The sequence below is a fragment of the Mucor mucedo genome (assembly GCF_025094135.1).
Source record: "Mucor mucedo strain NRRL 3635 chromosome Unknown EV154scaffold_9, whole genome shotgun sequence".
NCBI lineage: Eukaryota > Fungi > Mucoromycota > Mucoromycetes > Mucorales > Mucoraceae > Mucor > Mucor mucedo.
The window spans coordinates 264,042-289,619 of record NW_026252293.1 but is presented as its reverse complement, the minus strand read 5'-3'; the positions used below and the strand labels follow the sequence as shown (position 1 = coordinate 289,619).

Sequence of the window (25,578 nt, the reverse complement as noted above, 5' to 3'; positions counted from 1 at the left end):
TTTTAGGTGGTGCACTCATTTCAACAACCGTCTTGAGCCTGTTTGTGACCCTTTTTCTACACAAATCATCACCTTTTTTTTTTTTTTTTTTTATAGCTGCTACACAATGAAAGTGAAAGACCCATGCAGCAATAAGCCCAAATATGTACTGCGGGTAGCAACCAAAACACCATTGAAACGGGATGGGTCAACGTACACCCTAAGCAAGTTAACTGAGGAGCAGATCAAATTGATCAAAAAATCATGCTTTTCGAGATCGAATTCGGAAGGTGCATTTTTGAGGACTCGATTACAAGATCTTTGTTACAGACTTGATCAAGTCAATGTGGTTTCTGCTGTTTCCGAAAAGAATTGCGAAACGGCAAAACAAGCCAAACTGAGAAAAGACGACAAGGACTCTACTGGTTCGACTGCGCAACCCATCAAATCTCAGACCAGCTCTTCGTCCGATACCACCACCACCAGCACAACATCCGATTCATTCCACAATAAACAATACCCGCCTGAATACATACAATATCTAGGTAAGTTACCTTGGAGACCATCATGAAAGTCGGAAGTGTAACCCTCCTTTTTTTTAAAAAAAAAATAGAATATTTAGCAAACCCCACCGCTGCCGCTAGACCCCCACCGCTAACAAGACAAAAAAGATATAGTATGTGTAGGAATTTTGTGAAGCACAAGGGAAAAGATCTTGAAAAGAAACTGTTTGTGCCTTCTTACTACGCAAGTTCGAAAACCTCAGACAGTTCGGAAGATACGAATGAAAGTAAAAAGTCAGACACGTCTTCTAAGGTCAGTGAGTGTTTAGACAAGTCTACTACTGAGACTAAGGATATCATCTCGACCGACCTTAAAAAACCCTTTTTGTCTACCTCTACCAGCACATCAGTGTCGGGGAGCATTACGGCTGTTGAGGAGGAATCTGAATTCTCGATAGGACAAACAATTGTCAAAAGCATCGACAGAGACTCTAGTAGTGATTCTAGCAATGGAAAAGAAACTGATGATTCTGAGGAAGAGAATCAAGATTTTGATTTTAAAAAAAAGTCTTAAAATAAATATCATCTTATAGAAGTCTTTATTGCCCATGCAAACAACGCCCGCCGCAGCATAATTTTTATCTGTTTGCAGGAAAATAAACATTGGCCCGATCATTTTTTAAAGCCCAATCCTTTTTATTTTTAAAAAATAAAAACACAGTCTGGTTGGGGGGAGGGGGGGCAGGCCGCGCACTGTGCATACTCCCATTCTTTTCTTTTTCCTTCTAGTTCCATACTCTATTGTAACAATGTTTCGCTCTATTCAACGCTTAGCTGTCTTATCCAACACACGTATTTTATCTCGCGGTGAATTCTTGCACAAAAAGAGTGCACTGCGTGCATTTTCCGGCTTAAACACACTTCAACCAGCCTCCTTGAATTTAAAACGTCAAGGTGCTATCTTCAACTATGGATTTCATACACTCTCACCATGCTTTGAACAAGAGCAAAAAATCTCAAAAGAAGAGGAAGAAGCGATCGATCCTAACCATAAAATGTTGATTGGCTTCACATGTAAAGTCTGTCAAGATCGTTCGCATCACGTCATGTCAAAACACTCATATACCAAGGGAGTGGTGTTGATCCAATGTCCTGGATGTAAGAACCGTCACTTGATTGCCGATAATTTAGGTTGGTTCAGAGATAGCAAGACAACCATTGAGGATCTTGTCAAGGAAAAGGGTGAGGCCATTCGACATGTCGTTGTGGACGAAGCCGGTGTTGAAAAAATGGGCGATTTAATGGAATGGTTGCCAGAGATTGCACATGAGGAAAAAGTGAAAAAGGCAGAAGCAAAGATAAAGGCTGACGAATTAAAGGAATCACAAAAGGAAGAATAGACTGTTTTTTTTTATTATGTGCTTGAAATGTATTTGAAATAAACAAACGTAAACACTGCCATGAATAACTGACAATCCACGCGGTCTAAAAGGCCGCCGTGGCCTGGAATCCATTGTCCAAAGTCTTTGATCTTTCCTGCTCTTTTAACAGCACTGGAAAAGAATCCTCCAAAAGGCGCAACAATAGAAGCAAAAATCCCAATTACCATACCATGGAATTGGATGTGATTATAAACAGTTGTATTCTATGTATGGGATTTTAGTCAACCTCTCCTGAGCGTAAAGATTTTATAAATTATACCCTACATTTAGGACCTTGTTTAGGTGATCATATTGCGCTAACCAATTTGAAAGCTAGTTGTAATATTATCTTTTAGATCTGCTTATTTGACCAATTCATGATTTCTTTTTCATAACAAATTACCTTGAAGGCAATCAACACTGTTACAATGCCAGCGCCTACGAATCCTTCCATAGTCTTCTTGGGACTAATGTTTAGTAGCTTTCTTTTACCAAACAATCTACCGCAGATATAAGCTGCAGTGTCGTTTATAACAACTAGAGAGCAGGGAAACAAGAACCTGTACGTTTTTTTTTAAAAAAAAATGTATGAGACTATCAATTAACGCACTGCTAATTATCATGCATGATTACCAAAAGATACCACCATTGGATATATTCAAGTTAATCACTGTAGGCTGAATAACTGTGTAAAGCACAATAACATGCGAATAAAATGTATGTAAAAGGTGATCACCAAGTGCCGGAACCGGTTTAACATCTAGAATGTAGATTACCCATAGTGTGAACCCTATGCATATACGCCATGTATTAGAAAGGAATGGACACATGTCATATAATTACATACATTGCGTGTATAGTAAGAAGTACCAAATAAGCACCTTTGCGTAATCAGCATAAATAAGGTTCAAGCAAAGCGCCATACAGAGCGTAAAAAGGGTCCTATCATGATGTATTTTAGAACACCAGCGAAGAAAGGGGGGTGGAGGGTTAGTTATTATAAAGCAATGCCACAACGTACCAGTCAGATATGATTTGTCTCTTATCTAGATGAACGGAACTAGTTGTCAATCGCACTCGGCGTAATTCCTACTCCAGAAAGGTTTTTTTTAATTTTAAATGTTTCCTAGGTCTGTTTCAGTTTCTCTCCCCTTACATGAAAGACTTTTGCTTGAATGAAAATCAATAAAAGGAGGTTCAGCTCATTTACGCCCGACAGAATGATGCCAATTACTATTACAGCCATGGTTAAACCAGCTGCAACTCTTAACTTTGTCTCGAGTGACATTTCCCAATCTAGTAGATAATATAGAGATAAAACATAAAAAAACGGGGGGTCAGCCCATTGGTAATTTATATACATTGAACTTGCAAATACTGGTTGTATTCAAGTAATAGTAATGACAAAAAGAAAGGGTTAACTATTGTATGATACCAGTCAAAATCATGTTCATTTATTTTTCTCCTTTTTCATGTTAAAGACCATATGATGAGATTAGCAGGGATCGCCCAGTTGTGGTCCCTTTCCGTTTTATAAAGTGAACAACTATAAAATGTCAAACCTACGTAATTAAACTTCAAAAAAGTGAAGAATGCTGCCTGAAAGTGAAACACTACTATTGGAATTGATTAAATAAAATACTCTATAATTTATCCATTATCTCAACTTGGCTTTACCTAAAACAAACGTGTTATGTCATAACAGTTTAATGAATATATCGGAAAGCCCTTTTTTAGTTATAACATACAGGGCCTTTAATTAGATAGGTTCCGCAGCTTTTTTATTCCCATCCTCTTCAGGCCGGTTATTAAGGAAACAGCCTTTATTGAAATAATACTTTTCGTGAGTCACAATCTTAAGCGCCATAATGTACATGACCCAAATCATCTGAAATTATCGGAAATTGTGTACGCCCCGTGTTCTTATACGGCTCAACCTAATTTTCCACTATTATAAAAACAGAATAGCGTTAAATCTTAAAAGCTTCAAAGTCAATTATTTTTTTCTACTCTAATTTACACTAACTAACGCCCCGGTGGGTGGCTAATAAAAAAATTAAAATGATCACAATGATACATAAATCCGGTCTCATTCGTACGTAACCGCACGTTAAAAATTTGATTAAATGACATGTGGATAATTACAAATTGAAAAAACGTTGTAAAAGACGGAGACAATTGTTTTCCACAACGTTTCGGTCATATCAGCTGATACCCACCTGGGTTGACAGATTTGGGGTGTCCTTTTTTCATGCACGCAATGGATTATGACACATTGTGAGTTTTGGGAAAAACAGGTTCAGTCCGTGACTTGATTTTTGTTTGTGGCTGAAAGAAAAAATGAGTAAGGGCTATGCCCAAAATTTTATAACACGACCCTTTTTTTTTTCTCTTCTTCTTTATTTGAAAATACTGTTTGAAAAAAAACAATGGATGAATTAGTTCCTCTTTTTGTTAAAATCGGTTTATCCGAACAAAAAGCAAAAGACACTGCCAAAAATAAGAAATTAGCACCTACCCTCGAAACCGTCATTGATGAAGCCAAAGTACGCGATTCCGGCTGTGATAAAGATATCGGTATTCTCTTGTACAGTTTGGCTACCACCGTCACCAAGGGAGCCACTGAGCATATTCCCTTCATTGTCAGCAAGATTATGAATGGTGACTTGAAGACAACTGATCAAGTTTCTGGTAATTTCTTACATTGGAAAATACTTACAGTTAGAACGCAGTAATAACCTTAAACTCCCTCATGTTAGCTGCCATCAAGTTTTCCGAAGAAGATTTCGATGCTGAGAAATTCGACGCTGCTACCGGTGTTGGTACGTAACCCCCTCTTCATAATTAGACATTATGACCAACATTGTATCCATGTATAAAAATAGGCATTACTGTCACCCCTGAACAAATCACCGCAGCCATTGCTGAATACATCAACACGAATAAGGAAAACATTGTTGCCAACCGATACAAGACCTTGGGTCCTACTCTTGCCAACGCACGCAAGATCGAGGCCCTTCGTTGGGCCGACGGTGGTAAAGTAAAGAACGAGATTGAAGCTCAATATCTTGCTTTACTCGGTCCCAAGGACGAGCGTGATGCTCCCCAAAAGAAGAAGAAGGAACCTAAAGCCGCCAAAGCAAACAACGCCAAGTCTGAAACCACCACAAAAGACGAAAGTACCGTTGATCTTGCCACCAAGGTCTTTTTTGAAGGTGAGCTTGGTAAATTACACAAGCCCGGAGGAAACAAGCAAATTAAGCCTGAGCTCATGGAAGAACATCTCAAGGCTACCGGCGGTAAAGTGGTGACTCGTTTCCCTCCTGAGCCTAACGGCTATCTCCATATCGGTCATGCGAAAGCTATCAATGTCAGCTTTGGTTACGCAAGAGCCCATAAAGGTGTTACTTATCTCCGTTACGATGATACCAATCCTGAAGCTGAGGAGGAGAAATATTTCACTTCTATCCTTGAAACTGTAAAATGGCTTGGTTTCGAACCTTTCAAGATCACCTACTCCAGTGATTACTTCCAACAATTGTTTGATTTGGCTGTCAAGTTGATCAAGAAGGGTTTGGCCTATACTTGTCAATGTACTGGTGAGGAAATCAATGCTTGTCGTGGTGGTAAGGATCATGGTGAACGTAGAGCCTGTGCACATCGCGAAAGACCCATGGAGGAAACATTGGATCAATTCATGAAGATGAAGGAAGGTCGTTATAAGGAAGGTGAAGTGACACTTCGTATGAAGATGGATTTGGAAAACGGAAACCCCCAATTTTGGGACTTGATTGCTTATCGTGTGCTTTACACTCCCCATTACAGAACTCATGACCAATGGTGTATCTATCCTACTTACGATTTCACCCATTGTTTGGTGGATTCCTTCGAAAATATTACTCATTCTCTTTGTACCACCGAATTCAGACAATCCCGTGAGAGTTACTACTGGTTAGTAGACGCAGTTGAAGTTTACAAGCCTGTTCAATGGGAATATGGACGTTTGAACGTGACGGGTACCATCATGTCTAAGCGTAAGATTCTCAAGATGGTCAATAACAACTATGTGAGTGATTGGGATGACCCAAGACTTTATACTCTTGTCGGTATTCGTAGACGTGGTGTACCACCAGAGGCTATTAATAACTTTGTGCTTGAACTTGGTGTCACTACAAGTCAGTCCACTATTGAGGTTCAACGTTTTGATACAAAGACTCGTGAATATTTGGATAAGACCACTCCTCGTTTAATGGCTATTTTAGACCCCATTCGTGTTGTCTTGACCAATGTTGCTGATGATTACCTTGAGGAATGTGTTGCTCCTAACAAGCCTAGAGATCCTGCCATGGGTGAACATACTGTCCCCTTCACCAAGGTCTTTTATATTGATCGCTCTGACTTCCGTGAGGAAGACTCCAAGGGTTATTATCGTCTTGCTCCCGGTAAGTCTGTCGGTCTCTTGTTTGCCAAGCACCCTGTCCACTGTACCGGATACAAGAAGGATGCAGATGGTAAGGTGACTGAGATTGAATGTACCTATGAAAACGAAGGTCCCTTCAAGAAGCCCAAGACCTATATTCACTGGATTGCCGAGTCCCCCAAGCATAACTCACCTGTCAAGTTGGATGAACTTCGTATCTACGAACGTCTCTTTAAGCATGATAACCCCGAAACTGTTGAAGGTGGTTACTTGAATGATATCAATACCCACTCTTTGCAGATTGTCAAGGGAGCCATTGCCGAGGTTGGTATCTATGATCATATTGCGGACTGGGCCAAGAAGACAGGCGGTAAAGATAAGGAAAGCATGCGTTGGCAATTCACCCGTACTGGTTATTTCTGTTTAGATAAGGATACCGAATTTGATGTTGAGCTTGTGAAGGCTGGCAAGGTCAAGGAAGGTTTGAAGAACCTTGTTGTTAACCGTACAGTATCTCTTAAGGAAGATGCTGATAAGGATTAAACAAGTTTTTTTTTTTTTTTTTGGGAAACCCCCATGACCTAAATATAAAATAAATTCGTACTACAGTAATTTTGTTGGATCATATTTTTTACTTGTTTTATTAAAAAAGGTATATGCTTGAGTTATTATTAAAATTATGATATGGCGTAATATTATTAAATGTGATTCTATGTTAAGAGTATTATGTTGATAAGAGAAAGGGGAGGTAATGATAAATCTTTAGGGTGGGAAAAAATGCAATGATAGTGTATACAAAGGGGTTAAAACCTCGTTTTTTGAAATTTACCAAGGAAGGAGAGGACACTCTAAGAAGAGGGAGGAGTAGAGGCTTCTCCGAAATAAAAGTCGTCGGAATTCTCTGATAAGTATCGATCGAGTTCAGCTGATTCTCTACCATCATAAGGTAACATTTGATTCTTCCATTTACATTGTGAGCATTCGTATCTAACTGTTGAGTTATCGGTGATACGTTTATTTAATACAATCAGCGATTTTTCTGATCGAGTCAATTGTACAGAGTTTTGGTTTTTGCATCGTGGGCATGGGTGAGAGGCATGTTCAAGAGAGATTTTTTTTCCAGAGCTTGAGACTAATACGAATCCTGCAGGCATGTTGTGTAAATATGTATAATTGATGACTGTGTGATGATGAGGGGAAAAAATGAGATAGATGTTTAAAAAATGATATAATAATGAAAAGGAAAAATACAGGAAATTATACAGCCCTATTTATACTAAAAATCAAAAAAAAATTAATTGGGGGGGAAGGGTCCACGCACGTTATGAAAAAAATTAACCCTATAAAATTTGATAGGGCAAGTTTCAAAATAATCAATCCACGTTTTTTAATAGAAATAGTGCTACATCTATTCGTCATAACCAATAGCGACGGAAACATAAACCACTTGCTCGTCGTCATGATTACGTCGGGGTTAACCTACAAAATGGAACCGCAGTTCCCGTCCGGGTATCCGCAAAAAAGTCCATTGTATTTTACACATACCATTTAACTTGTAGCATTTCTTAAAAAAAAAAAATACAGAAATGATCCGAATCATTTCCATTATAACCTATTCTGTGTTCATACTACATAAAGTGGAATGATGCTTTTAAATCCCTTCATTCATCTACAGCAATTGCTATTTCCCGTAGCATCTTGTATTTCATCATCCTTATTCAGAATCTTAAAATAAGCACGTATTACTATTGCCATTCAACTCCGTAAATAAAATGAATTTTTACCACCGACGAGGATAATTACGGATAAAATCACACCGTTGTAATTCTATTGATGACTCAACTATAGTTCTTAATTATAAATGTAATGTTCGAGAGCGTCTAGTTGCAGAATGAAGATGATCAATCATTATGGTTGGGTTTGCTAGTCCACAATGAAAAACAAAACAAAAAGAAAGGCTCAGGGAATGGGAGATCAACAAGGTGCAGTATTCCGATATATTGTTTACTCTATGTAAATCTCGACCAGGTAAACAATTGCTCACAGACTAAAAACATTGAGCAGCTGATACTTCAATCACGCGAACGTGCAAGCGTGCGCATTTGAAATTACTACTGCGACTAATGAAAAAAAAAAGCCCACACGGCAATAGGGCTGCCCGGTAAAATAACCCCCTAGTAGTAATGTCATTATTATGTTAATTATCTCACACGATAAAAAAGGAGCAAAAAAAAAAGCAAGTAAGGAGAAAGGCTAAATGAGTGCAGTAAATAAGGTTAAGACTTGAATAATTTTTATTTGGTGATACGATAAATTGCAATCCGCAGTACCTGCATACCTTTTTGGCTCCCCCTTCGCCCTCTCCCCCCCCCCATTTTGCGGGGAGTGATACTCTTTCGGATGATGAATTTAGTTTTTTTTTTTGACAGGCAATGGAGCCTAAATACAGCAATAAAGCTTTTGATTGGTGTTGTTAGCTCTTCTTCAATCTCGATCGATTTTTATCTATTTCTGAATAAGACTGACGCAACAATTTTTCATAGTCATCACACCCCCCACATGGCCTCTTTGACGTTTACAAGCTAGTATAAAATAAAAAAAAAGTCTAATGAAAAGAGCCACTAGTCAGTAAACAATGAAATGCTGAAATTTGGGAGCAAAGTCATCATGTGTTATAATTCTGGTATTTTAGTGACTCAGTACAGTGTAACATTAATCCTTTCTTTTTGGGGAAAATTTCACTCAGCTCATCCACTTTCTGGAGAAATTTCTATTGTCATTACGTAGAGTAGGAATCGGCAATTGTCCTAGTCATTTCCGATGGGAATCGTCCGGTAGAACCCATAGAATCCAAAAGAATAACCGTTTAGAGCCTCTGGGTCTCAATAGAAGTATCAATCGCGATTTCGTTATAAACTACGCTGGGAGACGCGCTTAAAAGAAAAAGAAGATTATCAGCCTCAACCCTAGGCTGACAATGAATGGGTGGTAATTGAAAAAAAAAGTTTTCATTGTATCACATTTAATTAAAAAGGCTGAAGCGTATCACTTTATCTCTCATCATCCTATCATCATCAAACACAACAGCCTGGATTTATCTTTACTGTGCTAGTATGAACACACCAGTCCGTAGTTAAAAAAATTACTTTCTTGAGATGCTTAATTAACGTAATAACATTTTACCAATTTTAGCTTCATATAAAAAGAACCGCATTTAATATCATCCAATAATTTTTTGCGGTCTTTCTAAACCCTCAATCACCCGCTTTTTTTTTTATCCTTTCGTTCTAATGATGACAGTATAATGAATAAAGAGGCTAAGAATAAACTTCATTCTTTTTGGAAGAGGGCTTGCATAATAAATAGCTGAGAATAGCATAATATTACCAAGAAATTGCACAATAAAACATTTGTTCTGATAAATTGGAATTCAAGGCTTTTCTGTGTAATTTTTTTTTTTTTTTATCTGCGGATCTAAAATATGAAGAATTTCGGATTCAATGTTGGGTTGAATCGTATGCATAAATCATATGGAAACCACGAAATATGCTCCCCCAGTCAAACAAGTACTACCACAACACTTCATACCTTAATCGAGTAGAGCAGCATTCAAATTTCAAACTATAAAATATGCTTTGCTGGGCACAACATAAACCTTGTATTTTATAGAACAGCTGATGTGAAAAAAAAAAACAATTGATCCCCGACAGTCATCCCCAAGTTTAGATTCTTAAGAAAAAGATTAATTATTTTTGCTATCACCCAAAAGGAAAAACTGCCAAGTAATTAAGCTTGCCGATGCATGAATTATAGGACTATTTAGCAGCGCATGAATAGACTTGGGGCTCACCGCATCATAAAAAAGAAAAGAAACTACAGTTAAAGTTTTGTACAAAAGATGATGGTACTGCCATGGCTGAAGTCAGTCCCTCCACGTTCTGAACATGAGAAAAATCAAATTATCACGATGGGGGTCTCTTGAGCATGATACTCGCCTTATCTTTTGTGGACGTTAGTTAAAACGTATTTTTAAACATGCTTCTTATTATCAAAACATTTAACGTTAATTATTTAATAATAAAATTCATTAGGAATAGATGTACTGAAATAGTGCTGTGTCACAAATTTTATTAATTGTAATTCAGGCACTTTTTTTTTAAAAAAAAAAAACTGTCTTCTATTTTTACCAGTTTCTCGTAATTTGCACAAGGTAAATTTCGGTGTGAGGGGGTTCTAATACTTTATTTTCATGCATTTATCTCTTCTTTTAACGCATGACAATTAAATCAACAGATTTTTGACAGGATTATGAATTACCTTGCCTGATTATTTTCTACTGTCAGATCTTGAACGTGTTGCGCGGAGTTCGGGAATAAATGCTGTCGAACATGCTTACAATTTTATATTAATCAGAGTTGTAGATTACTTCAATTTAACTATGATTTAGTTAGTGGTACTTTTATTTGACTTTTTTTTATCTTTTTTTTTTAAAAGTTATTAAGCTAGGTTTTTTAAAAATCCTCGTAATCATCTATTGGTTTGTTTAAAGAATTAATATATGGTCATCATATTTCTTTAATCACGCAATATTACCTTCGATACCATTGATCGCATGCAAGAAGAACAAGACTACATTAGATGTACATTGCATGTTGAACCCGTGATATAAACCTCTTAAACTCCAATCGGTCAAAATACTCTTTTTCTGATATGCGCTAGTCTTTTTACCGCCCTTCTTTTTAGGTCTACCGCCTTCTTCTTTGATGATACAGTAAGCTGCATTAGCAATACCTGTGTAAGGAACGGGTCTTGTTGCAACTACCGTCTCGAATCGTTTATTTCCCGGTGTACGTGTTCTGATTTGACACTGAAGACGTTTACGGATGGTATCCAAAGGTAAAGTGATCACGACTTCCATTGTGTTTAAAGCTAATTCTGCAAAACTGTATAAAAATGGTGATTCGTTTGCAGAGATGCGCAGGATACGATCAATGATTAAAGGTGTTGTATTTTGTAACAAGGGTGTGATCGTATGAAAAAGAATGGTTGGTAATAAGTTGTGAGAGAAATAAAGTCCCTTGATTCCTCCTTCTTCTTGAATAATGGTTTTAAGTGCGTGGAAAGGGCCTTTGTATTTGCGCTGTAAAGGTGAAGCTGATTGAACTTGCATTCTATATATATATATATATTGCGTTAGATCCCCTATCTTTCTCACAATAATATCCCTTCCAAAAATTTACCTAGTTCTAATTAGCTCCAAAGGACTTAAAATAAATCCAACTATAAGGTTACTTGCGACCAAAGTAGCCAAGTTGGGGCCTACGTGATCCAAGTGAACAAGTGGTATCGTATCGTCATAAAGGTCAAACATATCATTTAAAGAACCTTCAAGGGTTGGTTGAAGAAATAGATGAGAAATTTCGTAAATCCAGTTTGTATATTGTCCTTTAAACAATGAACGCCATCCTTCATGAGGTTGCTTCATTAATTTTCCAATTCCTTGCCAAACACCGCCGTCAATAGGTTTGATTTGATGGGGAGGTCGGGTTGATTCATCGTATACACTAGTACGCACGATATATCCATTTGAATCAACAGGAACTTTCTTTTTGAATAAAGGATCTTCGATATCGAGTGTTCCGGTATTTAAAGGATCGCTTCCAGCCGAATAGCGTCTTCTTCTTCTTGAACCTTCCTCGCCGTAAAAATCGTCTTCCTCTTCATCCTCTGAATATTCATTATACTAATGCATAATGTTCAATGATCCCATTCTAAAACAAAAACACCATTTCCATAAAATGGCTTCTTTCTTTCTTTCTATTTACCTGTTCTTCTTCGTTATCCGAATCAATTGTAGTTGAAGTTCTTGCGACAGAGGTTACCTCGGCATCTTCACGAGGCATGTACTGCACTTGTAGTAATGTTTTGGATACTTCAAATGGACTACTAACAGCTGTTGTAAGATATTTTAAAACCGTAAAGTTGATGAGCTCTCTGGCCGCGGCTTTGGAGTCGATTAAATCGTCATATTCGTTGGCGTAATAAGGTGAAGTCATGCTTTGAGCATCTGGTGCAACAGTGGTGTAATTACCATTACTTAAACCAGGTGCATAATAAGGTCGAAGGCCATTTCCACCGTTACCAGCCGTAGCAGGAAAAGCTGCAAAAGGATGACGATGATCCGTAGACATTGTAGTTATTTATTTTTTAACAAGGGGCTCAGCTTCAATAAATTTTCCCTCAAAAAGTCAACCATCTCACATGAATTTAATTCGCGACTCATCCCCACCCCCCAAAACCCCGAAGATATGATGGGGGGTTTGTAAGCACAATGAGACACCTACTGATTGGGTAAGAAAAATAAATTTAAAAATCACACGGATTAGAAGGTCTAAGTTAGTATCGACCGGATACTTTACTTTCATTACGCTTCCATAACTACTTTTTTTTTGGGTGCGTCAACTGTAGGGGGGAAATGTTGTAGCAAGAGCCGATTTCCCACAAACAAAGTAAAGCATGAAACGCCAAAGACTAAAGTAGTAATTTATGTTTACAATCAGATTATTGAGGCCAGCGACTATGACGCGTGATCAAGGTATAAGCACCAAATCATGCCAGCTATTACGAATTATATACACTATTCTAAATTTAGATAACAATACATTCTGTAAAAAGATCACGACATCTCTGAGATGCTGTACAAAAGTTATCGATGCACTGAGGTAGAGTGGAGAGGTTTCATTTATTTGAATTGTGACTTGATGAGGTCGTGGCAATTATTGGAAATTTCATTGGCATTCCCTTGACATTATTTTAAATGACAGATTACGGATTTGTTATGCAAACAATACACGTTTGAAGAGCAGTAACACACACACACACACACACACAAATAATAGATTTAACAAACAAGATAAAATCCTAAACTTCACACAGCGATCATTGTGGTGTCGATTTGTACGCGATTCTTCCTCTATGATGAGCTAAAACTACGACGTGAGTTCATTTTTTACCTGTTCCAAAAGAAAATTCGGGTATACAAGCCAAAAACGCTCACGACGTCATTTCATCAGAATGGTGTGTAATGGTTTCACTTTAGTGACATATTAAAAACTTTAAAAAGAAAATACGCTTCTCTATTTATGGAATCAATTAGAATCACTTCAGATGTCTCTTGCTGTATTCTAAACTGTGCCATTAGATCTTGCTATGGCATTTTACTATCGTGTAAAACATATTCCGTAAACAATTGTATTATCCCAAACTGGAAAAGGCTGTTAGTGACGATCAGACTTCTTCTGCAATCGTAATAGGTTATTGTTTTTGATGTATACATCGAAACTGCTGCTTATACTGTTTAAAGAAGCCTTACTCTTCCATTTCATCTCGCTTTAAAAGCGTTTCAAAACATAGCTGCCAACATTTTTATGGCTCAATACGGCTTTCTTCTATGAGTCCGAGGAAGTATTTTCAGGCAAAATATCGGCTGATTCCTATTAATTATATGATGAACAGACTCCGAACATGTCTAATGCCATAGATATAATGTGGTAGTTGATAGGAGTATTGCTATTATTGTAAACGCCTCTACTCATTTTACAACGGTAACTAATTTTCACTTAACTGAGACATATTTAGGTAATCCAATTGGAAACAAAAGCAATTTCTTCTAATTGTTTTGCGCGTTCACACGCACTCTGCCAGTATTAAATATATTAGGTAAAACAAGAGCTTGAAATAGTTTTTTTTTTACGGTAGAAGGGAACTTACTCCTTTTCATTTTTATGCCACAATTTCAAAGTTTATATTACAAATAGTAGGGTACCAATTTGCGGGTTTACATATTCCCAATTTGCGGCTTTTAATTGGTCAATTTGCAAATTTTTAATTGGTCATTTTGCGTCTTTTTTTTTCTCAGTTTGGGGGTTTGACGCCTGGCGAAAAATAGACTTTATCGGTGACGCTATCGGTGACGCCTGGTGAAAAAATAGACTCTATCGGTGACGCTACCGGTGACGCTACCGGTGACGGCGCGTCTTTTTCTTTCTTTCGCAAAAAAAAAATGTCTTCACAACAAGGTAATCTAGCGAATTAGCTTTGGTTGTATACAAAACAAGAGTACTTAACAAACTTATTCAATAATAGATGGAAATGCTGACACTGCTATGTTACCTTTGAAGTGGAAACCTGGAACAGATCACTTGAGCAAACTCCTGCTCAACGACACAAACGTTATAAATCTGATTGTTCGCTCTTTAGTTGGTAATGTATTTTGCTGTTTGTATAAAGATACTTTGCCTATCTTACACATTATATCTCTTCATAGGTGAAATTGCTCCGGAAAATAGCTACACTGTAGCGCCAACGGAATGGGCCGATAATAGTAGATCGGACATGTTATACACACCACGAGCTGAAGTAACGGAAACAATGGAAATGTCTAGAACTCCGTATTTTTTTCAAACGTATTTTTTTCAAATAAACGTATTTTTTTAGAATCACGCGATGGTCTACACGTCGATTGACTTGCCATATCATCTAAACTTCATAAGATGATCGATTTCTGTTTGCCATAAAATCTGCTTCACTGTCATTACAAGCTACTATTGGAACGCAGATAGACAATTACCAAGCTCTGACTTGCTTGGGAGGTTTTTGCAAGTGTTTCCATTTTAAGTAAAGGCTCAAACATTATGGATGATAAAATAGACAAATCAAATCATCCTGACATAAGCTTGTTTATCTATAAATAAAGCTGGTTCACACACTTTATTATTCTCCTTTTCTTTTCCCTTAACATACTTCTTTTATCGTATGAAAGTAACCGATCACGTAAAAGGTTTGTTTAGTAGTAACTCTTGTTTCTTTAAAAAGAAGCTAAATTGAAAAAGATATATATTGTGATATTGCGGCTGCGGCTAGTCTTTGCTATAGGAGGGCGACCTCCTAGGCAGAGTTCTTGAGTTTTTGGAACTCACGAACCGTAAATAGCTGGGACTGCACTGTATATAGGTGCGATTATACTGGTCTGCTGGTCTTCTGGCCAGAATTCCTGTAAGTGGAATAAAAAAGAATACCTTTGAAAAAAATACGGAGTTCTAGACATTTCCCGAAACAATGTCTGTTGTTGTCTGCAGAATCAATAAATGGGCATCTCAATCAAGCAACCCTGGACCCTATGGTTGCACTAGGGTACCTCATTACCAACCAACCATCCTGCCAGATTCCACCTCAACACGAAGCTAATCCAACTCTGATGATGTTATACTCCGTTTCAAGAGAAATTCTGTCGAAAGAAGAAAGTACAAAGAGTGAAAAAACGAATCTAATTTACCGATTAGAAAAAGCCAAAAGAGACTTTGAAACAATCCTGGATTCAGATCACAGCCAAGGCAGTGTTCTATCAAGCAAGATAGACAGTTTATAAAATAAAAAAGGTAATTGTGAGACTGGGTAAATTGAATATCGTTTTATTAACTATTGAATTAGAGGATGGTTTATATAGGAGTTGACAAAGTCCTTTCGGTACTTGTCAATTAATAGAGCAAGCTGAGAGAATGATTTATAATGTGAACATATTGCAGTAAGCATGTGTGTACCATGCGTGCATTGTAGGCTGTGGTATTATTTATTAGTGGTTTTTATCATTTGTTAATGCAGATGTTGCGTGTAAACCGCGTGTACGTGAGGTGACACAAAATAGCTATTTCGAGTTTCTTCGCTAAAGTAACTCACAGAATAGTGCTTGTATACACTACGGAATATTTGTGTATACAACAGGCAGCAATAAAATCAAAGTAAGACAAAGCGCAGAAGATGGAATTAAGCTAATTGAAAAGATACAGAAAGATTTGGAAGGCGGTGGTGACTCAGTTGAAGAAGACAATAATACCACAGCAAACTATACCCTTGAAGATGCCCAGTTTGTTGAAAGCTTAACCGTGCCTGGAAAAAACAAAAATTGGAAAGATATTTTTAATAAGGGGAAAGCAAAAGGTTATTTTAAGTCTTATAATTCATCTCAAAGTTTAAAGTCATCTTATCATCGTATTCGACGACGAAAGAAACAGAAGACTGGTTGAAAAAAATTAAGCCTTTATTAGTTAAATAAAATTATACATATTTTTTTTTATTGTAATCTGTCTTTGCCTATTGTAACTTCACAGGCCAAACAAATAGTTCGAGTCTCAAAATCGTATGAAAAACAAAGCGTTTTGTCTGGATCAGACATAAATTGGCATAGTTTAATAAATGCAGGTAAGGATACATTAGTTGCATCTGTTGTGTTAACTGAATCAGGAAAAAACAAAAAACACTTCTGTGCCCAGAATGTGGTTGTTGCTGTTGCTGTAGCTGTTATTGTTGTTGTTGGCTTGATTGTTGGCCGGCCGAAATGGGTTGTTGTTGAAGTTGTTGGGATAACCGCCCTGCTGAGAGGACGGACCTGATCGAAAAAACTGCTGGGCTTGACCATTTTGGGCTTGATTAAAGTTACGTTTCTTGTTACGAAGACCACTGGCAGTTTTAAGTGCCTGAGATGTGGTAGTCTGTTGAACCAAGGCCGCTTGAAAATCAGCAGGTGACATAGGGAAGTTAGTTTTGCTAGGTGAGGCGCTGGATGAGAAAGAAGGGTTAATTGATTGAAAAGCGATGTTGTTACGCATGTCATTAATTTGAGCAGAGACATTGAGTAATAAACTACGGCAATCCTTGAGCATATGAAGATAGCGTTGAATATTTTCATTGTTCGTATCTTGACTAACTTCTAACCCAAGTACATCCAAAGGTCGGAAAACACCTGACAAGAGGTACTGCAAGCGTTTGAGTGACATATCCTGCTTAGATTGATATTTGTTCATCTTGCGAGCAGCGCTGGGAATTGTATCAGGAGGTTGATACTGCAGTTGTTCAATGTTGGGATATTGATCAATGAGCTTACGACGTTCATCATCCGTGAGCATAGTCGTTGGAAAAAGCGGTGAGTCCAGGGCAAGAACTTCCGTAAGGAAAGAAGAAGGAGTCCAATAGTATGATGGCCTGATTCTTAAAGAATCCAGAGCAGCAATGGTCTCATCATCAGCATCCATGTTGACGTTAGGGGATGTCTGTGACTCTGTAGAAGTTTGAGCTCTTGATTGTGCTACTAGCTGTTCTAATTGAAATAGTCTTTGTTGCATAGCAACAAATTGCTCATTTTGGTTAAGTGAATTGGAGTCCATATTTGCGGTGCTGACCGAGCGAAAAAGAAGATCAATTATATATAGTATGTTTCGAATTAATTTTATTTCTATTTTTTCGCTGACTTTAAATAAAAAGAAGATAGAGCAATCATATTTCATATTTTTTATTTGAGTCTCAACCAATTCTGTTAGAATTTATTTCGATACTTGAATAGATTGTGGGTACAAGATCAACAATTTTGGCATACCATTTTGCGGTGTTTTTTTTTCGAAAGACCAAACACAAGCTACTTATGAGTGCCCGATACATACACTGCACATGACGCTATTTTACTGCTATTTGGAACCAATTGATCATAGAATAATTGTTACTGACCGTGATCTAGCATTAAAGGGCGCTTCAGGGAGACAAATTTTGAGTACAGCACAGTTCTCGTCTGTCGTTAGCATATTAACATGAACGTTTTAACCATATCAAAATTATTTTTTGACAAATGATAACTGGAACGAATTTATGATTAAGTGGAATAGATGCATGATTAGTTCCAATAAAAAAGAATGAAGTTCGATAAGAAACAATTACGCGGTGACACTAAGATACTTTCTACTACTGTTCGCTTACCTCAAATCAATATAGTTTCCATTGAAAGAAAACTTTGCAAATATTCGGGTCATGAGCACTTCTACCTTAACACTACCAGTACTCCAAGGGTTAAGGGCGCTCGCAGCAAGCTGAATCAAAGAAAAAATTAAAGCTTCCATAGGTCATTTGGACAAGGTGTCAAATTCGGTTTAAAGTTGACGCCAATGAATTGAGAGCTCATTTGGCAGAAATGTTATCGCGTCTTTTGACCTGATCCATTCAATGTTGATACATATAGAGCCACAAAACAATGCCAAGTCAAGAGGAAGGCCAGTAGGCTCGAACACTAGAAGAAATAGTACTTCATCGAAAGGAAGAAATTACTCTGCATAACATGCTGGAAGAAGAACAAGGTTTTGTGAAACCTGTCGACAGCCACAACCCAACACCTGACAATATTCTTAAAGAGCGTTGTCTCAGGTAGCCACCCATCACAACAGCAACAATCATCATGATAATTATAATCATTTATTTTGATATTTTTCTTTTAGTATCAGTCCCGGCTGATTGCAGTGATTTATATAGCATCAATACGAACTAGCCACCAGATTTCACCCTGTGAACAGATTTTAGCGGTATGATGGGAACTAGTGGGGTAATGATTTATACTATTATATATCGTTAATATGATGAGACAATTATTTTGTTACGATACCCATGTTATCTTCAAAAGTTGCATTAAATTGGGGAATCGAGACGTTAATACAACTATAAACATTGTTTCCATCACAAAATATATGGTCTAAAAAAACAATAACCGCCCAGTATGAATCAGAAGACCGGAATGATAAGGAAATCCTCAATCATTCAAATCGTAAACATATCTTGATAATTCGGTTATTTATAAAGTTGTGTACGTTAACCTGATGACTCCCCCTTTTCTCGGCATGTAGCACGAACCAAATCCGAAAGTAAGTGATCACCCAAAAAAAAATAAGCTTTTTTTTGTTTTATTTTGTTGCCCGGGTATTGAACAAAAGGAATCACTTTATAAAAGACTTTTTTCTTTCTCTTATTTACTTTTTATTTATTTTCCCCCAAAAAAAAACCAGAAATGATATTAAAATTGCTCTGCGCAATCATTGTATTCTTATCTTCAGTGGATGCTTACTTTGATATACCGAATTACAGGACAACTCTGCCATTTCGAGATGGTATGGCTACCGTTACAAGAAACGGTAACAGTTTGGTGATGTTTGGCGGTGAAAATTCAACAAATTCATACACAAATGATCTTTATCAGCTAACTCAAACCTCAAAATCATTTAATTGGCAAATTCTTGAACAAAATAACCCTCCCCCTGGTACATGGTATGGTCAAGCAGTTCTTACTAATAACGACAATATGTACCTCCTTGGAGGCACAACAAATGCAACCCACACTCAGTTGTCTGCTTTTCAGAATTATCAATTTTCTTTCGAGTCAAAGACCTGGACAGCTTCTCCCAATAACTCTCTCGTCATGACAAATACCACCCAATTTCCTTACAACAGAATGCAACATACTGCCACTTATGATAACCAAAACGGCATTTATATTTATGGGGGTGCTTTCAATGGTAGCATACTATTTAGCGATTTTTTCTATTTGGATATTACGACTCAACAATATACCAGCTTACCCACTACTGGTATCCCGCAGTACGGGCACACCGCCTCTCTACTCAGGTAATTAATATAAATATTTGTTTGGTACATCAAAATAACCAGAAATAAACCTTATTTATAGTAATGGCAAACTTGTCATTATTGGTGGTGTAGTTGAAGACCCTAACGGCGATAGAGCGTTGAAATCAATGTCTAGTGTATTTGTATTTGATACAAAATCACGTACCTGGGAAAATGTCAATGTTACTAGTCCAGGTTTACCATCAAGTAGAGCATCTCATTCAGCTATAGTTAGTAAGTGTGTAACAATAACAATATGTCTTTTTTTTTGCTAAGCCCTATACTACTGTAGCTTCGGACGATAGAATCATCATCTTTGGAGGTAAGATTTTTTTTTTGTAGTTCAGATGCCATTTAAAATTGCAAAATAACTGGTTTATTTATAGGTGATAGTGGAAGCGATGAAAGGAAAAGAATGTATTTGAATGCGATTGCTATTTTAGACACAAAGGCCTGGACATGGACTGTACCTTCCGTTCCTGGTATCCCTCCTTCCAGACGTTCTTATGCTGCTGCTGGTCTTTTAAACGAAAACTACTTGACTGTTGCATTTGGTAGGAAAAGACAATGACTGTAAACGTATACGTGTATACACACTTACACACTTAAACCTGTTTTTTATTTAGGCACAGCACGGAATATCCTCTTCAATGATGTGAATGTATATGATATTGCTGGCAACAAATGGATTCAGTCTTTCGATGCCAATGATAATCACAGATCCGGATTATCAGGTGGCATGATCGCTGGTATAACAGTGGCCTGTGTTGTCCTTCTCGTTATCATCCTATTTTTACTTTGGAAATTTCAACGTTATGTCAGGTGGACTCTCAGTCGTCTTCATCGTGATATTTGGAAGCCACGGTATGTTATTTATAATGTTTTCTTGCTTGCTCTTATTAACTTTGTTATTTTTAGTACTGGTGAACCCGTTTGGGCAGAGACTACTCGAATCATTTTCCAAGTCCTCCTATTCTTCATTTTTATTGTTTTTCTCGTATTCGTTCTTAACCAAGCTGTTAGTAGTCCGAACATCACTCAAAAGATTGTGGAACCTACTGGAACTGTCCAAGTCCCAGGTAAATAATCAAATGTGTACACATACACAAAAAACATTGAAAAATTAAAATTTGATTTTAGATGTACGTATCTGTCTCGACGGATATCCTACTTATCCTCCAACCGACTTTAGAAGTCCTGGTGTCACTTGTCAGACAGATATTGGTTACTCATGTACTCAATTTGTTCGTCCATTGAACATGTCTGTTTTTCAGCCCACTTTTGCTGATAGCTTCGGTTCTGTCAGTTGTTTCCTTTTTAGATCGCCTACTGAGTTCATTCTTACATCTACTTCGGGTAAAAATAATGGGTCCAGACTATTGTTCAACTTTTGGGGAGACCAAACAATCGAGTATGGAGGTATACATGTATCTATCTATCCAAAGAAAATGAACCCCAACACCGCGGTTTATAACATTTTGGATGGACCCACCACATTAATGCAACCAGATGCCGTCTCGAACTGGCTTAATAACGAAATAAGTGACATTCAAGCAACCAATGTCTTTGATATTCAGCCTTTTAGCTATAGTTCTCTCTCATACACCTTAGTCGATCATACATATTTACAATCTGTAGGTTGGAACTATGTTGGATTCTCACCCATTTCGAACTCGACACCTGAAGTGGTCTCTACTTTCCGTCAAGAGGCACCCAACCCACGATACACTATGGGTCATTCCGATCTTGGTTTCATTGCCATATTTCCTGAGGAATTCGTTGTTACGATTGAACGAGAGGTTAAGATGTATACTTTGGTCAATGCGCTTGGTTTTGTGGGTGGTATATTTGGTCTACTGATTGCCATTCAAGCATGGCTGTTTGGTTTCCGTCCCAGATCTCCTTGGGGTGCGATCCATCGATGGAGTACGGGTGATATGAAACGTTCACTATTAAGTGGTCTTCGATCCAAGTTTAAGATTACAGAATCGGGTATTCCTCTAGTGCATCCTGTGCATCACCGGTTTAGTGTCACGGATTTAAACCGTGAGGACTTTGATGAACCAGAAATCCAACGCATTCATCGTGTAGAAGAGCGTATGCAAATGTTGGAAACGTTGTTTAAGGCCTATTATGTGGATGACGAAGTCTTTAGATCTTTAGATGATGCGAATCGAGCAGGAGAACTCAATCGTATAAATAATGCAAGAGCGGGTGGTAGTCATGGTATGAACGATAGTGGGGATTTCCGACCCTCCAGTGTTTTAGCAGAATCACCTAGAAACGAAAAGATGATGGATGATGAAATGTCAACTTTTACAAGTGGTATGGGAAAGCTTCATCATCCTGATAGTTTTCCTAATGAGTTCTCGAGACATGATACCGACCAAAGCGAATCATCTAATATTCTTTTAAGTCATACAACTCCTCATCAGCATAATACAGCTACATAAATGCATGATTTATAAAATCACAACGTTTATTTTTTTCTATTTTTTAATTAACACTATACTCCCGAAGTTGGTAAACGAACTTTGGGATTGGTGTTACTGTACATAAACACATTCCTTTCCTCTCTCTCTCTCTCCCCCCCCTTTTTTTTATCCTCTTCAATACACAAATACTCTGTAAACATGTCAATGTAGAACCATAAACTACATATCGGGTTTACATTATCGGTTTCAGATGCTGTTTACAATCAGGGTCCCCTTTGTTGCCTTGTGGTGTTTTGTAAATTACTGTAAAACTATTTTTTGGGAACATACTCTGACCAAAGTATATTGCGATTAAGTAAGGCTATGGCCATATTGATTTTCAGATAAAAAAAGGAGAGTCTGTTTTGCATTAAAGAATCTTATTCTTTCTGAGATTAAGAGAATATGCAAGTATGGTTCTTCTAAATCAAGGCTGTCAAACTTGATTATAAACTACAATAGCCTAATATTATAGGTGTTTGCACACATCTGCGTGTTGTCAAGTGAATTGACATGTACAACCATCTTTAAAAAAAGCTAGATATCTATGGTGTGTCATCATTTATTGAAAAAACTTGGGCAATTGCATCTCTGGACTTGTGCTTAATAGCAGTGTAAATGTATCCCCAGTTATAATATATGCCAACCAGTAATATTTTTTTAGGGGAATGTATTGTCACCTTATACCAAAGTAAAACGCACGAACTTTTTTCCTCCAGGCGATTACACTATATTGGGGGTGTTTGGCGGAGAAAGTATCATGAGAACAGAGGTTGGGCCAAAACCATAAATCGTATGAATGAACTCCAGTATACATTTAGGTAAAACTGGAATATGTCATTCATAATGTCTTGAAGCGATACCTTCTTTTTCTCTCAAGTTAAATTAATATTATAAGCGTTTATGTTGTTATAGAGGAAGTACATTGTGAACATTCCTTGTTGATTACATGCCTAATTCTAGTTCTTGGCAGAAATTTAAGCTTGTGAAACCAACAATGAAAATAGGCGCCTAACTAGTAAAGTCATGATCATTTACTAGACTCGTACTATGCTGCTTTAAACCCAAGCAAATCGACTTGCACCAAAAAAGCTAGAAAGATAAGCTGAAAGTAAAAACCTAAAAAGTTAAGCTACATCAAAACTGATAGCTATGCTTTTCACTTTGCAAAATTCAGATCAATGCGGAATACTTGTTTAATTTTTTTTTGGCACAAATATTAAATGGAATGGTAAAACCCGTCATAAACATCGCAAGTAAATTCAAAGACAGCAAGCTTTTTTTTTTCAGCCAATTGGTAGTATTTCACACCAAATTATTTAAGCTCCTAGAAAAGACGTCAGTGTGCATGTCCAAATTAGTTTAGCGTGAAAAATGACATAACGTTTTGGCCACCATTTTATCGTCGATCTTTTTTTTTTCCCCAGACAAACACAGCGTCATTATGACCACATCGTTTGTTGGTTTTATGCAAAACCTGTTCTCACCTGAAGAAAAAAAAAAGCTATAAATACAGTGAGTTTAAATACCTAAATTTTGTTTTTTATTCATCTCTTATCAAAACAAATATGTCTGCTTTTAACAACAATAACCACAACTTAAACAACACCTCCGCCGGTATCGAAGGCCAAGGTTCTAACTTAGCCTCTCAAGGCATTAATCGTCAACAACCCAATGAATTGAATGAAAACCATGGTATTGCTGCCACTGGATTAAACAACCAGCCTCTCGATACTCACTCTAGTATCCCATCCACTCGTGGTAATGATTTGAACTATGCTGGTGCAAACATTGCTGACACAAGAAAAGTGGATCAACAAGCCGCCTATGGAAATACTGCCGGACAAAACTTAAACTCTGACTCAAACCGCACTGGTGGAACAGGTATTCCTCCTGTTAACACAGCTGAACACGTTCGTCGCAATGCTGCTGAAGAAGCCATATCTGCTGGTCACCACGGTACTCATCACTCAGGCAACAATAACCTTTCACATGAAAGAGAACTTCATAATGTTGGTACTGGCCCTACAGCTCTTGGTCACCACAATGAACACTCTACTGGCCATAACGGTGTAGGTCTTGATGAAAAGACTCGTATCGCTTCCCACAACGCCACTAATGTTACACATCATCATCACCCCGATGACCCTGTTGCTGTCGGTCCTTCTTCCACTCCTGGTCAACACCATACAGGTGCTCCTCTTGGGGCTGGTCTTCCTGATCAAGATTTGAAACATTCAACTGACAAGCGTCATAATGAAAAGCATGGTAACATCAGCCACAAGGAAGAAGAAACTAAAGTTAGCGCCGGCGACAAGATTAAGGGTAATCTTGAAAAGATCGTTGGTAAGATCAGTGGTAATGAAGCCAAGGTCGCTCAAGGTGAAAATATTGCCCAGGGCCGTAGTGTTTAAATGCCAGCAGATACCATCCCTTTTAAATACCTCATTTAGTCTATTAGTTTTGTAAAATCTTTTACAAGTTATCAATATGTGTATATAATTAATAAATTGAATATTTTGTCATAAATTTAAACATAAATTGTATTTTATTTTTCTTAACGTTAGACTTCCCCATAAATTCGTAGTCGTGTATCGTGGCGTGTGAAGGCTTTTTTTCCAACTGTCTAAACCATCAGTTTTTTTGTGGATACTACACAGAGATTAACATATACGGAACATTCACAAGTAAACTGACATGACATAAAATTGAAAACCTTGCCATATGTTTGTGGTATACCTGCAAAGCGTGGTATTCATTCAAACGTTTATCATCTAGACAATCAAACAGCTTCGAAAAAATAAATCAGCTCGTCCATTTCAACGCATTGGAAACAACAGTCAGGATGGAATCAAAGAATAAAGCACATGAAATGCGAAAACCTTGATACGATATCTATGTCACTTTAATTATGACGTTTCTAAATAGACTCTTAATTTATGAGCACCTGGCAGATAAATTACAGAGTACTATCACTGATGAATGTATGAGTTGAAGCTTCTATTACGGAACTATATATTTAAAAATATCGTCGAAGAGCTTAAACCAAGGGATTGTCTGATTTTCAATAAATCAATGAAAGATGGATACGTGATGAGAATGGCAAAATCTTGTCTGTTGCAAATATCAGTAGATGGTCAACTAAAGCGGTCATGATCCATATCTATAAGTGTACTCCTGGCATACGCTGAAAATTTTCCCGCACAAGAATGAGAGTAATAAAGGAAGAGAATGATACCTAGGCTTATTAACATTTCGAATAGGTTTGTTGATAAGAGGAAAGTACGTTT

At 37.4% G+C, this 25,578-nt stretch overlaps 10 protein-coding genes across 10 annotated transcripts; 6 read left to right on the top strand and 4 right to left on the bottom strand.

Annotated features, from left to right (window-relative positions):
* Positions 1–328: 328 nt before the first annotated feature.
* Positions 329–1,178, top strand: EV154DRAFT_317977 (uncharacterized protein). Its single transcript, XM_051594934.1, has one exon. It carries the CDS (start codon positions 547–549, stop codon positions 1,054–1,056), a length of 510 nt encoding a protein of 169 aa, XP_051462139.1. The 5' UTR covers positions 329–546; the 3' UTR covers positions 1,057–1,178.
* Positions 1,179–1,196: 18 nt separating this feature from the next.
* Positions 1,197–1,950, top strand: EV154DRAFT_494718 (DNL zinc finger-domain-containing protein). The gene has a single exon (XM_051599940.1). It carries the CDS (start codon positions 1,292–1,294, stop codon positions 1,880–1,882), a length of 591 nt encoding a protein of 196 aa, XP_051462138.1. The 5' UTR covers positions 1,197–1,291; the 3' UTR covers positions 1,883–1,950.
* EV154DRAFT_536027 (phosphatidate cytidylyltransferase) lies at positions 1,897–2,609 on the bottom strand (the record flags this gene model as incomplete). Its single annotated transcript, XM_051604108.1, has 3 exons — positions 1,897–2,127; positions 2,307–2,463; positions 2,575–2,609. 3 exons carry the CDS (start codon positions 2,607–2,609, stop codon positions 1,897–1,899), a joined length of 423 nt encoding a protein of 140 aa, XP_051462137.1.
* A 1,671-nt stretch (positions 2,610–4,280) lies between these two features.
* Positions 4,281–7,019, top strand: EV154DRAFT_317937 (tRNA synthetases class I, catalytic domain-containing protein). The gene is made up of 3 exons (XM_051594933.1): positions 4,281–4,594; positions 4,663–4,725; positions 4,789–7,019. The coding sequence occupies exons 1-3, from the start codon at positions 4,333–4,335 to the stop codon at positions 6,864–6,866; spliced, it is 2,403 nt and encodes an 800-aa protein (XP_051462136.1). The 5' UTR covers positions 4,281–4,332; the 3' UTR covers positions 6,867–7,019.
* EV154DRAFT_494711 (uncharacterized protein) lies at positions 6,940–7,626 on the bottom strand. The gene has a single exon (XM_051599939.1). The coding sequence runs from the start codon at positions 7,475–7,477 to the stop codon at positions 7,172–7,174; it is 306 nt and encodes a 101-aa protein (XP_051462135.1). The 5' UTR covers positions 7,478–7,626; the 3' UTR covers positions 6,940–7,171.
* Positions 7,627–10,419: 2,793 nt separating this feature from the next.
* Positions 10,420–12,345, bottom strand: EV154DRAFT_494707 (mitochondrial carrier domain-containing protein). The gene is made up of 4 exons (XM_051599938.1): positions 12,149–12,345; positions 11,564–12,066; positions 10,917–11,494; positions 10,420–10,854 (listed from the first exon to the last, which is right to left on the bottom strand). The coding sequence occupies exons 1-4, from the start codon at positions 12,224–12,226 to the stop codon at positions 10,835–10,837; spliced, it is 1,179 nt and encodes a 392-aa protein (XP_051462134.1). The 5' UTR covers positions 12,227–12,345; the 3' UTR covers positions 10,420–10,834.
* A 2,987-nt stretch (positions 12,346–15,332) lies between these two features.
* EV154DRAFT_494699 (uncharacterized protein) lies at positions 15,333–15,778 on the top strand. The gene has a single exon (XM_051599937.1). It carries the CDS (start codon positions 15,502–15,504, stop codon positions 15,748–15,750), a length of 249 nt encoding a protein of 82 aa, XP_051462133.1. The 5' UTR covers positions 15,333–15,501; the 3' UTR covers positions 15,751–15,778.
* A 684-nt stretch (positions 15,779–16,462) lies between these two features.
* EV154DRAFT_494695 (uncharacterized protein) lies at positions 16,463–17,582 on the bottom strand. Its single transcript, XM_051599936.1, has one exon. The coding sequence runs from the start codon at positions 17,540–17,542 to the stop codon at positions 16,619–16,621; it is 924 nt and encodes a 307-aa protein (XP_051462132.1). The 5' UTR covers positions 17,543–17,582; the 3' UTR covers positions 16,463–16,618.
* A 2,059-nt stretch (positions 17,583–19,641) lies between these two features.
* EV154DRAFT_412968 (uncharacterized protein) lies at positions 19,642–22,267 on the top strand (the record flags this gene model as incomplete). Its single annotated transcript, XM_051595542.1, has 7 exons — positions 19,642–19,814; positions 19,876–20,048; positions 20,107–20,136; positions 20,201–20,368; positions 20,441–20,678; positions 20,733–20,893; positions 20,955–22,267. 7 exons carry the CDS (start codon positions 19,642–19,644, stop codon positions 22,265–22,267), a joined length of 2,256 nt encoding a protein of 751 aa, XP_051462131.1.
* Positions 22,268–23,849: 1,582 nt separating this feature from the next.
* Positions 23,850–24,743, top strand: EV154DRAFT_494687 (uncharacterized protein). Its single transcript, XM_051599935.1, has one exon. It carries the CDS (start codon positions 23,857–23,859, stop codon positions 24,700–24,702), a length of 846 nt encoding a protein of 281 aa, XP_051462130.1. The 5' UTR covers positions 23,850–23,856; the 3' UTR covers positions 24,703–24,743.
* The last annotated feature ends 835 nt before the right edge of the window (positions 24,744–25,578 follow it).

Coding starts and splice junctions, on each gene's coding strand:
- EV154DRAFT_317977 (XM_051594934.1), top strand. CDS start 547: ATGAAAGTCGGAAGTGTAACCCTCCTTTTTTTTAAAAAAAAAATAGAA.
- EV154DRAFT_494718 (XM_051599940.1), top strand. CDS start 1,292: ATGTTTCGCTCTATTCAACGCTTAGCTGTCTTATCCAACACACGTATT.
- EV154DRAFT_317937 (XM_051594933.1), top strand. CDS start 4,333: ATGGATGAATTAGTTCCTCTTTTTGTTAAAATCGGTTTATCCGAACAA. Junction 4,595..4,662: donor GACAACTGATCAAGTTTCTG/GTAATTTCTTAC, acceptor CCCTCATGTTAG/CTGCCATCAAGTTTTCCGAA. Junction 4,726..4,788: donor CGACGCTGCTACCGGTGTTG/GTACGTAACCCC, acceptor GTATAAAAATAG/GCATTACTGTCACCCCTGAA.
- EV154DRAFT_494711 (XM_051599939.1), bottom strand. CDS start 7,477: ATGCCTGCAGGATTCGTATTAGTCTCAAGCTCTGGAAAAAAAATCTCT.
- EV154DRAFT_494707 (XM_051599938.1), bottom strand. CDS start 12,226: ATGCCTCGTGAAGATGCCGAGGTAACCTCTGTCGCAAGAACTTCAACT. Junction 12,067..12,148: donor CGGATAACGAAGAAGAACAG/GTAAATAGAAAG, acceptor ATTATGCATTAG/TATAATGAATATTCAGAGGA. Junction 11,495..11,563: donor TTGGAGCTAATTAGAACTAG/GTAAATTTTTGG, acceptor ATATATATATAG/AATGCAAGTTCAATCAGCTT.
- EV154DRAFT_494699 (XM_051599937.1), top strand. CDS start 15,502: ATGGTTGCACTAGGGTACCTCATTACCAACCAACCATCCTGCCAGATT.
- EV154DRAFT_494695 (XM_051599936.1), bottom strand. CDS start 17,542: ATGGACTCCAATTCACTTAACCAAAATGAGCAATTTGTTGCTATGCAA.
- EV154DRAFT_494687 (XM_051599935.1), top strand. CDS start 23,857: ATGTCTGCTTTTAACAACAATAACCACAACTTAAACAACACCTCCGCC.